General features: G+C 41.5%; 1 protein-coding gene across 1 annotated transcript in view; it reads left to right on the top strand.

The window, feature by feature from the left end:
- Tigit (T cell immunoreceptor with Ig and ITIM domains) overlaps positions 1 to 12,918 on the top strand; it is a 28,066-nt gene extending 15,148 nt beyond the window's left edge. The window contains exon 5 of the mRNA XM_027936176.2: positions 10,544 to 12,918. Coding sequence (XP_027791977.2) covers positions 10,544 to 10,807 — 264 coding nt within the window. The 3' untranslated portion in view covers positions 10,808 to 12,918. The remainder of the gene's footprint in view (positions 1 to 10,543) is intronic.
- Positions 12,919 to 13,185: the final 267 nt, after the last annotated feature.

Genomic DNA, 13,185 nt, shown 5'->3' with positions numbered 1-13,185 from the left:
GGTGCTGTTGTTACTGATGTGTGTGGATTTATACCTACCATCTTTTCTTCATGTTTGCCTTCCCCCCATTCTACCTGTCATCTTTTGAATTAAGGTTGTCTTTAATTCAAAATAGTTTTCTTTATTATTAAAACAAAACTATTTGTAGTCCTACCAGCAATGTATGAGTGTGCCTTTTCCCCCACATCTATGTGGAAAACAGTATGGAGATTCCTTGGAAAACTTGGAACGGAACCAACATTCAATCCAGTTATCCCATTCCTCCTTTTATACCCAAAGGACTTAAAAACAGCAAACTACAGGAATACAGCCTTATCAGTGTTTATAGACGCACAATTCACAGCAGCTAAAATGTAGAACCAACGTAGATGTCCTTCAGTAGATGAATGAATAGGGAAACTTTGGTATATATACACAATGGAACTCAGCATTGAAAGAGAATAAAATCATGGCATTTGCAGGTAAATAGATGGAGTTGGAGAATATAATGCTAAGTGAAGCAAGCCAATCCCCAAAAAACAAAAGCCTAATATTTTCTTAGATATGAGGATGCTGACTCACAATGGTCATGCAGGGCTGGTGGGGCGGGGGTAGGGGGGTGGGAGGGGTGGGGTGGTGGTGGTGTGGGGGACATGGGAGGAATGGAGGAACTTTAGATAGGGCAAAGGGGAGAGAGAGGAAAGGAAGGGGCAAGGAGATAGGAATGATAAGTTAGACATCATTACCCTAAGTACATTGATGACAACATGAATGGTGGGAAAATAGTTTGTGCACAATCAGGGACTTGAAAAAATTGTGCTCTATATGTGTAATATGAAATGAATTGCATTCTGCCATCATGTATAACAAATTAGAATAAAAAAATAATTTAATTTAAAAAAGAAAAAAGTTGAAGTAGTGAAAAAAAAAACCTATTTGTTAGCTATGTACCCCTGACTTATTAATATCTCTATTAGTACTAATAAATTAGTGCTTTTATCATCTCCTAGGTTATACAAGAATCTTAGAGCATGTTAACTCTTTTTATTTCCCTCCTTCTCCAACTTATTGCTGTTATTACTATGCCTTTAAGTTCTCTGTACATTTTTTATTTTTTTGTATTGAGGGTTGAATCCAGTGTTGCTTAACCATTCAGCCACATCCCCAACCCTTTTTAAAAAAAAAAAAAATGTTTAATTTTGAGATAGTTGCTAGTCTGGCTTTGAATTTGTGATCCTCTTGCCTCAGCCTCTGGAGTTGCTGTGATTATAGGTATATGTCACCACACCCTGCAGTTTTGTCTACATTTTAAATCCCCAAAGAAATGGATTTTATTGTTTTATGAGTCAATATTCATTTAGATCCACCCTTTCTGTTGCTCTTTACTCTGTCCTGTATGTCCTGTGTTTTAACTAGGATCATTTTCCTTGTGCCTGAAGTAAGTCCTGCAGTATTTCCTTTACTGCAGGTCGTGGGTGAGGAATTATTTTGGTTTTTGTTTGTCTAAAAATATTTTCCCCCCGAATGTAAAAATAATACATTTGTTTTGCCAGGTATAGAATTCTATGTTGGCGATTATTTTCTTTCAGGACATGGAAAATATTATTCCATTGTCTAGCTTCCTATATTTTTGTTGAGAAACCAGGTCTTGTTTTTGCTACTTTGAAAATGTCTTTTTTTTTTTCTTTCCTTTTGGTTCTTTTAAATTTCCCTTGTCTTTCTTCAGCAATTGAACAGTGATATAATTAGGTGTAGTCATCTTTGTATTTATTGTTTGGAGCTGGGGTGGAGTGCCTTTTCAATCTGTGTTTCGATGGTTTTTGTCAGTTTTGGGTCAATCCTGGCCATTAGTTCTTCATATCTTATTTCTCCAATCTTGCTTTCTTCTGCTTCTGGAGCTCTAATTACAGGTATTTTTAGACATTTTCACTTTTCTCCTACACAACTCTGAGTCTTTTTTGTATTTTCCACCCATTTGTCTCATTATATTTTATAGTAGATGTTTTCTTCTGACATACCTTCCAGGTTCCTAAGTATCTCTTCTGATGTATCTATTCTTTGTTTAAATAGTTCATAGTCTGTCAAAATTCCCAATCTTGTCTTTTAAATTATTTGAAAATATTAATCAATTATTTTGAAGCTTGTGCCTGATCATTTTATTAATCAGATCCTCCTTGAGTCTTTTTCTATTGCCTATTTTTACTTGTTTATGGGTCATAACTTATCTTCTTAACTAGTGCTTTTCATTAAGTGCAGTGAATTCTACATGAAAAACGATAGCAATAATTTGAGGCTCTGGTAATATCATCTTCTTCCAGAGACTATTCCCTTTGTACCTGGTGGGTGGCAGGTCTAGAGGCACTAACAATCCCAGGTCACCCTAATTAAATCAATGTTGAGGGGCTTCTGAGCTGGATTTCAATTTCTGCTACTCCCTTGCTCTTGGTCCTTTGGGATCCACTTAAACACCCATGAAGTTTTCCAAAGTCCTCCCTTCCAAGGAGGTTTCCGAACCCAACTTTTGTCCCTCTTTCAGAAGCTCTCTGCAGCTTATCTGCCTCTCAGCTATAACTTTCAGACAATTCTCTCCAGGGGAAAATGTCCCCACATTCTTACCATCTGTCTCTCTGGGTTTCTTCTTTCACCACTAGGTTCCTCACTGATTTTTCAGATCTCTAATTTCTTCAAGCAGATGTTTCTAATATTTCATTGATCTTTTCTAGCTTTTCTCAGGAGAAGGTTTGGTTCAAAGTAACACAGTCAACCAAGGTCCACCAGAGGCAGAACTCCTCTTTAGGATGTCATGTTTCACATTTGCATTTGAAACTTGACTCCTACAAGCAGGCAGATTCAGCTGGCTCACCTTTGCTATACCTTGGGGTGTTTGGGGCCAAGATCCTCACAGGAGTCACAGTAGCCCCTCAGTTCCTAATTCCTAACCAGTCACTTTCCCTCCATCTGACTAGGTCTTTGCTAATCCCAGTGAGAGAGGAATTTGGTCAAACTTTGTGTCCTTAGTCTCTGGTTCCATTTTGCTTTCCTGTTGTGAGTTCTTACTCGCTTTTACTCTCTCTCTCCCAGAAAAGAACCACCCTCTATTTTTTCTCTTTTTTTCTAATTTAACTTCTAGTTGAATTTTTGTTTTATTTTGCTTTTACTCATGTTGATCTTTTGAAGACCACACACTTGATTTTCTCCCCAGGTCTCAGATTTTGGATGAATTACATAAATAAGAATTGCTTAATAAGAAAGTATCATTATAATATTCTCTAGCTTAGACCTCAAGGTATTTTGCATTTTAAACAGTCTTAATTTTATATCCTTGCCTTGACCTCATTGTATATGTTTTTCTACTGTTATTAATGCTACTGATGAGATTACACTTTTTCCTGCATATTAAAATCTGTTATCAGGGACTCATCTTGGACTTTTAGCTTAATTTTTAACATCTTAAATTCTGTCAGTTTTCATAAACCTACTCTGTTTTTCTTAATCTACCACCAATATCAAGGGTATAATATAAAAAATTACATGTTCTATTTGACATATGTTGTCTTCAACCTGATTCATAAATGATGAGAGCCCAGGACTCCTCACCCTAATCTTACCTGACCAAGAAGAGATTGAAATGAGGATGCAGAAAGATATTTTGGTTGCAGAGCCAAAGTCATGCATCCTCAGAGAGGTACAAATTTCTCAGGTCTTCCCTAGTCACAGGTCCAACTGTTCAAAGGCACCTGTAAGGACCTTGCTAATTTGGTCCTTTAGGAACTAAAGATTCTTCAAATGTAGGAAAAGCTCACACAATGGTGATTTCCCTGTGTAAATTACAGGAGGCTTTATACTACAGTTGATTTCTTGGTACATTAATTTGTTTGCAAAAATCTCTATTGTGTCACAATTCAAACCCTCTCTTTGTGGTTATAAGACAAGCTTTGAGGTTACTGATCTGCCTGGTTCACAGGGATGATGCCATGTATTTTTAATCATTCACCAGAGGTGGTCAACCAGACTGCGGGGGACCCAGTGGGGCTGAGATGTGGCTGGTACTAACAAGGAAGCCCACAATCCATAGTATTTTCATTTATGTCACAGGTGTCACAATTGACATGGTCAGGAAATGAAACCTCTAAGGGAAAGTGAGAACGAGAGAAGTGATAGGCTAGGGGGAGAGGAGGAAAGATGACATTGATCTGCAAGCTGGGAAGGGAGCTGCTATGGTGGCTGGTGAACAGATGTCCTCTGCTGTTACCAGCATTCTGCAGCTCTGGAATGGAAGGATTAAAGCCTCTTTAGAGGCAACGGAACACGTTTTTTTCTGTTAAGTATTCAAGGCTGGTTCATTTTCATGCCAGGCACCCAGATTAACTTTGGTCAACATGGAAATCGAGAAATAAGAAAATGTGCAAAGACAGTATCTATCAAGTCCCGTTGTTTCCTGTATGGAGTGTTTTACTTCCCAGCCCGCTTTTTGACATTTCTGCTGCTTCCTGTTTAGTTCAGGTCCTCTCTGCTTTTGTCCTGTGTGTTGACTGTAGTCTCCAATGCTCTCTTTCTCCTCATTCAAAACATTTTTTGCATGCATTATTCAAGCTTCCACATGGAACACATAGTTTGAAATTGGGTTGTTCGAGGACGCTTATTGTTGTGATTTGGATGGGAGGTGTCCCCCAAAAGCTTATGTGTGAGACAATGCAAGAACACTGAGATGAAATGATTGGGTCATGAGAGCCAATCCCCTGATGGGATTAACTGAGTGGTAATCGAAAGCATGTAGGGTGTGGCTGGAAGAGGTGCATCATTGGGGGAAAGCCTTTGGGTATATATTTGGTGAGCTGAGCTTAGTCTCGCTCTCTGCTTCCTGATCATTATGTGAGCCACTTCCCTCCACCACACTCTTCTGCTATGATGTTCTGCCTCACCTCGAGCCCCAAGGAATGGAGCTTGGTCTATGGACTGAGACCCTGACACTGAGCCCTCAAATTAACTTTTCCTCTTCTAAAATTGTTCTTGTTGGGACTTTTAGTCACAGCAGTGAAAAAGCTCACTAAAACACTTATTAAGGGGACTTACAAAGAAAACTATAAAGGGGGGTGTAGCAGTGTGTTGTAACCACCTCTTATTCTTTAGGGGAGATCATAGGGCACTACTGGAACTTGGAAAGAGAGTTATATGGAAGAGCTGCCTTGAGAAATGCTGTAATCAGCAATTGAGTGTCACAACCAGTCCAAGGCCACCCTGCAGAGAGAATGCAGGGAATAGAAACCACTACCTCAATCTCTTTTCTTCCATCTCCCTACTGTTCAACATTGACTGAACCCACTTATGCAGTATATGTAGGGCAGTTTTCTTAGGGCACAGAAGAGGGTGGAGATGGTTGGAGACCAGAGCTCAGGGACAAGTGGACTTTATCTATACCTATACTGATTAGATAGCTGGAAACTGGGCAAGGGATCTAAACTTTCCTTAGGGCTGACTGACCTCAGCCTTCTCTTGTGTATTCTTAATGTTCTTTGATTAAATATCTAAGCAATGCTCTTGTTGGCTGCCCATCTACATTTCTCCTGGGAATACTGTGCTCTGTTATCCATCTTAATATCCCCTGAAACAGGCTTCTTTGGCTCCCCCTGCAGTAATTACATCCAGTTCGTTTCTAAAGTGCTGCCATCTGCACCTTCTTATTTTGGGGTGTCCGCATCCCATTGCTACTAGGGATCCAGTTCTGCAGAAGCATCACCTACTTCAGCCCCTGCCTGTCGAGGAGAGAGATCATGGACTTCTCAGTGATGCTAGTATGGCCCTCCCTAGCACATCCATTCCCACCTTAGGACAAGAAATGCTCCCTGGATCTGCCCTAGGAGATCCAACATAATCAACTGTTGGAATTTTGAAATTACTTACTACAGGAATTGGCAAAGTTTCTCTGTAAAAGGCCAGATAGTAAATTAGGTTTTGTGGGCCATATGGTCTCTTGCAAAAATCCAACTCTACCATTGTAGTGGGGAAGCACTATAGATAATATTTAAATGAATGAATATGGCTTTGTTCCAATACACCCTCATTTATAAACACTAAAATTTAAATTCCCTGCAATTTTCATGTGTCATGAAATATTACTTATTCTTTTTTTCTCCCTAATCACTTGAAAATGTAAATACAATTTTTTGCTTGTGGCCTGTACAAAAACCAACAGTGGGTCAGATGTGACCCAGGGGCCTTAGCTTCCCCCATCCTGGATTTTGGTAGGTTCATTGTATCATTCTCCTTTTTCTGAGCATTTTGTTTTCTTCTTGCACTGCCGGAGCAGTGTTAGCATCTCCATTGAAAACAGTATACTCTTACTTTTCTCCTGTGGCCCTCGTGAAGGTGTGAAATCTTGTGTCATGAGATATGTGCCCATGTTGGCAAATTAGCCTTTATCTAGTCTCCATATTCTCACTCACCCCAGGTCCATCACTTTTGGGATTTACTCCCAGGCAAAAATCTCCTAGTTCCTGCTAGTAGTACATTTAAGCCGAGTCCTTTTCTGAATAACCTTTCCCTTTCCTTAGCAGAACCATCACTTCCACCATTAGTGTAGAACAACATTTTACCCTGTCTGATGGTGGAGGTAGAGGCAGATCCGAGCAGGGATTATATTCTATCAGGGAAAAGGGGACCCCTTCTGCCGCTCCTGATGGTGCAAGTGAAGCAGGTGGTTCAAGGCTCTCATTTGCACCTACCCAGAGGTCTACCTCCCAGGATTCAGAGTCTCCTCCTTTCCTATTAAGACCTTGGTTTTGGCATGAAATCGTTGCCCAGTCTGTGAGACCTTTGAGGTTCTGTCACTCTTAACAATTAACTCCTGGGCCTGGTCTTCAGCTGCTGAAGACGAGTGTCTCTTTAGATGCTGCCAAGGAAGAGCTTTGACTTCCACACTTGGTTGGAAGTTGGTGATGTGTCTGAGCCTGTCACTTTCTCTGTTCAGTGTATCAGAGGACCTTATCAAGATCCACTCACTCCCAGAGTCCTAAGAATTTCTGTTCACCCCATACTTCTCAAATACCAGAGTTGGTGCACCAGCTCATAGTTCCCTTCCATCTGGGTCTCATCCCATTTCTTCACAAGTCTTGGAGTCAGTTTTGCCTTCACTGAGAAGTATGCCCTCCCCAGTCACCTCCCTATGGCTACATTGCAGCATCCTTCTCAGGAGCAACTGGGGAGAATGATTTACTGGGATGGGTCCTCAGATGGAGGGTAGTGAAGGGAACAATATAGGGTAAGGAAATAAAGCTCAGCATGAATGTGACCTCAGCTTGAGGCTTGACTGAAGCAAGAATTATATTCAAAGCTGGTTGCACGTTGAAGGAAGGAGCTGGCCTTTTGAAAACCTGCGTCAGCTAGTCAATGACCACTGACTGCTCACCAGGAAAGGCCAAGAGCAGCTCACCAGAGAAGAGGCAGCTATAAGCTCACAGCCTAATGCTCCCAGTTTCTGGGGAATGGAAGAACCATTCAGGTGTAGGAATCTGAGCATGACATCAATGACATTTCCTACAGACTCTAGAAGCCAGCAGGTTGCACTCTTTGGGGTCTTAGTCTTTGGAATCAGGCAGAATTAAGTTTGGGTCCCAGCTCCTCAGTAACTTCAGTAGCTGAGCCACTACTAAGCCTCATCTGTAAAATCTGGATAATTATGGCTTTTCCTTATAAAGATGTGGGAAAACTTTAGTCAAACAATTCATTTAATAAGGCATTTGGCATTTTTTACTGGCATGTATTGGTAACCATTATTTATTAGGTTCTTATAATTATTATAAATTTTATTTACCACAGTACTTCATAATACCTTGTGTTCCAAACTGTTTACAGTCTATGGATTTAATATGAATAAATGTTTTAGGCTAAGCAGATACTGGGAAAAGTGCCCCTGGGGGGTGAGAGCAAAGAAAGGTATCTATGTCCAGATCCTGTGCAGTGGCTCAGCCAACCAATGTGTTCACTCTCGCATTCTCCTAGAGGCCAGTGTTTGTCCTAGAGGGACTCAGCTGCCATTTCTCCTGCTCCCTTTGGTCCTCTAGGACAACATCAATGCATTAATCCCAGACCTATTTTTTATACCAATTATAATTATAGATCCCTCACAGAGGACAGAATGGAAGTGGAACAGCTGAGGGACCCAGCTCAGGAATATTTGCATTTCTCAGAGGACTTTTGGAACTCAAAATAGTTTTAAGATTAAAAGGCAAGGGTGGCCATTCTTACCAAGAATACATAAGCATAAAAGGTCATTATTAATTCTTTGAGAAAGAATTAAGGGTTCATATTTTTAAAATGGATTGGATTGCATCAAGGGATGTAGTAGTTCTTTTACATACAGCATGAGCACTGATAACCATCTTCTTCATATTTATGTTAAGGTTTAGCAACTTCTACTGGAAAGGAGTGATCACTGATGTGTCTATGTGCTTCTGAGACCATGGCGTCTCTAGGTCCAACTCCTTCCGGCCTGCAGTGAGTCACCATCCCTCATTATTTTTTCCCTTTATTTTATTTATTTATTTTTATGTGGTGCTGAGGATCGAACCCAGTGCCTCACATGTGTGTGGGAGGCACATGCTCCACCACTGAGCTGCAACCCCAGCCCACCCTCCCTCCATCCCTGATTTTTGACATTTGTTCATTGTGCCCATCCACACAGCCTTTACCCTCCCTCTCAGCCTCGCAACCTATATTTGTGCCCTGCTGGGCTTGACACTAGATGATGCCGGGGACAGTATTTCCCACCTTGGAAGCAGTGGTTGTGGGCAGAAGGAAATTCGGTGTGCATTTGTTGCTGTTATTTTCCAAGTCTGTGTGGCTCTTTGTGATTCTGTCATTCAGACATATGGTGGGGTCGGTGACCTGCATTACAGCACTCTTCAATAAGGCCGAGGGGGTGTCATCTTTGCACTGAGATGTCAATAAGCATTTCTTTTGTCATCCTACTTGTGCCTGCTGGTCTTCAATTTCCTTGTCTTAACACAACCTTCACCTATGATGCTCTCACATGGAGGTAATGGCTGACTTCACATCCCTGATTTTACTAAACAAATGCCACTGTTCTGCCCTAGTGTCCCATAAGTACAATTGTAGTTGGCTGGTCATGAGACTCTGCTTTGATTTAGAAAATCAGGTTCTTTTAGACATGAGACTGTAGAAGTGTGTGTGTGTGTGTGTGTGTGTGTGTGTACACGTATGTGCCCGGGGCCTGGATCTGCATTTCAGTCCCTAAGACACATATCAAGCATTTGTTAAGGGCTCTGAGGTTGCCAAGAAGAATAGAGCCAGACCCTTCCTTCAGTGACCTCACATTTTGGAACATGGAGAAGATAGAAGGATAAACAGATAAATCTAAGACAGCATTGAATGTTACAAGAGAGAACACCATATTCCAGCTCACAGGATGAAGGGGGTCAGAGAAGGCTTCTTGATAACATGCTGCAGAGCTGAGTTGGGGAGAATAAATAGAACTACCTGGGAATGCACAGTGGGCAGAGCAGTACACAAAATTGGGAGGCAAGAAAGAGTGTTTGGCACTGTGCAGCTGTGAGAGGAGAAGCTGTTTGGCTGAGGAGAAAGCATGGCCTGGAATCAGACTAAGCAGGGTCAGTGCAGGATTCATGCTGAGGCACAGAGCTTCCCCTTGTCCTTTCTAGTGCATCCCAAAGTAGACATGATAGAGTGGTTTCTGAGTTCCACTCATGACCTAGTCCAAGTGGGGCTCAAAGAAGATTCTTAATAAGTGGTAGCTCTCTGGCATCTAGACCCCAAGAATTGGGGTATGAGGCAGGAGAGGAAGCTGGAAAGGTGAGTGTGACCAAGTCACAAAGGTGTTTTGGAGGAATCAGTCTCCGGTGGGGAAGGTTTGAAATTATGGATATTCTTCCCCAAAGAATGCATCTTAAAATAAACTTTTAAAAATGTTTTATTAGTTATTGATGGACCTTTATTTATTTATTTGTTTATATGTGGTGCTGAGAATCAAACCGAGCGCCTCCCACATGCAAGGCAAGTGCTCTGCCACTGAGCCACCACCCCAGCACCCTAAAATAAACTTTTTAATGCAATTTAAGGGTATTTGCAAATGCCCTAAAGTCCTACTGTGCATGCCAGATGAAGCGCCCCTCCTGTAGGTAGTGGGTGCTATTGAAGAGACTTACACAGATGTATGGATGGATCCAATTTTCATGTTCACAATATTACTGCTGGTAGCTGTGTGAAGTTGGGTTAGAAGTAATAGGGAGTCTAGAGTCAGGCGGGTATGAAGTGCAGTTGGCAGAGAAGACCAGAAGCAGAAATGGAATAAAGTTGGATGGGTTTTATGTATGATTGGAGTTCAGCATTAGCTTCCAGGTTTCTGGTGCCATAAATCAGAATAAAAAATGTAGGGGCAGGAGCAGTTTTTTTTGGGAGGGAACATGATGGTTTCTTCGGGACAAGATGAGTCTAAACTTGCCATCACCAGCCAGTGATGCCCACTTAGCAGGTGGACATTTTAGAATACCATTTCCATATACTCACTTTTTAATTTGTTTGTTTCTAGAAGACATCTTTCAGAATCCCTTCGGCGGAAAGCGACCTCAGGAGATCACCCCCTGCAAGCGACCTCAGGAGATCACCCCCTGCACGGCAGGAGTGGAGCCCCAGCATCTCCTCGTCCCCTGGAAACTATGTACTGGCAGGAGCTACCCCCTCTGGCCTCTGCAGTGTGCAGAGGGAAAATGACTATGCTGAGCCTCATGACTACTTTAATGTCCTGAGTTACAGAAGCCTGGGCAGCTTCAGCTTCCTCACAGAGACTGGTTAGCAATCCGAGGCATCTCCCGGGAGATATGTTCCTGGCTTTGTATTATGGATGGATGTGTAAGCCTCTGTTCTCTCCATCAATCCTCTCTCTCTGTCTCTGTCTCTGTCTCTGTCTCTGTCTCTCTCTCTGTGTGTGTGTTCACTTGAGTGAATAGATGTCATCCTCTTCTCCATCTTTACTTCCTTTGTCCTTCCCTTACATTCCCTTATTGCAGACCAGAGGTGAATAACTTGCATCTTGGTCATGAATGTGAATTTAAACAAAACAGAACAAAACAAAAACCAAAAAACACACACACCCCAAAACCCTTGACCTGGCTTTGCATCTAGCATTTTGAGCAGACCCTGTGACTCCAAGAAACACACTCCTCATGATAGTGCCAGACAGGATTTTGTGCTCCAGGGTTTGTGGTAGATGATGATAATGAGACAGGTACAAAGCCACCCTTGTATCATTTCTCCTTGTCATTTTCATAAATATTCATTCATTCAAGGCAATTTATGAATGAAACATAGATACCAGCCTCTATGGTGAAGCTCAAGGGTGACTAAACCTTGTCTCTGCCCTTAGGAACATACAGTGAAATAGGGAGACAATATTTATATTAAAATGTTATAAGGAGATGAAGACACAGGATGCAGGTTTTCAGGAAGAGATGTCGGTTCTGGGTGAGGTGTTAGCGTGGGTTTAGCTGTGGTGAAGTGGCTTGGGGTACAAAGGGATCAATGAGGCTGGACTGGTTGTGGAGGTCAAGTTTTGTAGGGAACAGGCAGGAACTAAAGTCTATGCAGGTAAAAGTTCCAGGCACCAACCAAGGCACCTCAGATTTTATTCTCTGGACAGGGATTCAAGTCTCCTTTTTTTTGTGTGATATATTCAAAGTCCGAATGTGATGGCCTCATACAGAGGACCCCAGGCTCTTTCAACCCCATGTGCTGGGAAGCCCCCAGGCAATATGTGTCCACTGAAGAAACTGAGTCCTGGCATCTGGGTCAAGATACACCTTTTCTGGACCAATCTACCAGTGATCCACTGAAAATAGAACCTGTTTCCCACCAAAAGGAAAAATCTGGGTAAAGAGGGGGTAGATAAGAGTATGTGGGTGATAAAAGGTTTCAAAAGTAAACACCATTAAACTGGCTTCTTTGAACACTTTTATCTACTCCCGACTTCTTTGTGTCAGGGATGGGGCATCTGAGCAGTTCATTTCTGTTGAACTGTATTTAAACCAAATTTAAAAGACTTGATCCTTCTACCAACTCTTCGAGGGAATTACCAGTGAATGATTTCCTTTCACGGCACTGGAATTGAGAGAGACTGTGAAACAAGGCTGTCTCTCATCAACGGCTAAAACAAAGAAACAGCCTGGGGTTAAACAAAAAGACAGTTCAACTCCTATTCCTCCTTATATTTGTATTTTTCTCACCTTCCTTCCAAATGGGTTTGTAGTCAGAAGCAGTGGATTGAAATCTGTCCCAAGCTCTGGTCCTTTAGAAGAGAGATAAGTATAAAATGCTGTTGTTTTCTGTGGCAATTCACAGTATTTTTCTTGCAGAACCAGGAATGAAAATTGGTTGGGAGTAGAACACAATTCATGAATTAGAGATGAACTAAAATGAGATGACAGAGAGGGAGTGGTGCTTCGATTTGGAGGAGCTGTATATCAAGCGAAGGTTGGACTGAGAGTTGGTCCTTACTTAACATAGTTTTGGTCATTGGGAGATATTTCCAAACCATTGAGATGGTGATAAAATTCCAAAGATGTTGGAAATGGTCAGACTACCAAATGAGATTCAGTTGGATAGAAAATCAATTTCAAAATATAATTCACTAAACTAGATTGTCCTCTGAGAACACAATCCCCTCACAGATTCCTGGGGACATATGATGTCTAGGACAGTAGCCATTTTCCATGTGTAGCCGTCCGCTTTTGAGGGAGGTTAATCCAACCTGGGATGAGCTGTGCGCATAAAACACATGCCCAATTTTGAAGACAATAAGAATCATAAAAATATAAACTATCTCATTTGTAATTTAAAAACATCGATTACATGTCAAAACAATAACATTTTGGATTTATTGGGCTAAATAAAATGTATTATTAAAAGTGATTTTTTGTGTTTCCTTTGGTTTTTTAAATGCGGCTCCTGGGAAATCCACAAATGCATATGTGGCTGCCATTATATTTCTATTGGACTCTGCAGCTCTCAACTCTAAACCCAAGCCATGCTCATTTCGGGGAGGGTATCTATCCATGTCAGTTGTCTCTGTCTCTTATTCAAAATAGTGTTTGGTGAAGCTTTTCCCTCTTATTGTCTTCTGAAAAGTACAGAGGGAAGGATCACAAGGGAGATTGAGGGAGGGGACCACTAAGGGCT

Source organism: Marmota flaviventris, chromosome 8, assembly GCF_047511675.1.
Source record: "Marmota flaviventris isolate mMarFla1 chromosome 8, mMarFla1.hap1, whole genome shotgun sequence".
Taxonomy (NCBI): domain Eukaryota; kingdom Metazoa; phylum Chordata; class Mammalia; order Rodentia; family Sciuridae; genus Marmota; species Marmota flaviventris.
The sequence above is the reverse complement of the archived record's forward strand: the minus strand, read 5'-3'. Positions and strand labels throughout refer to the sequence as shown.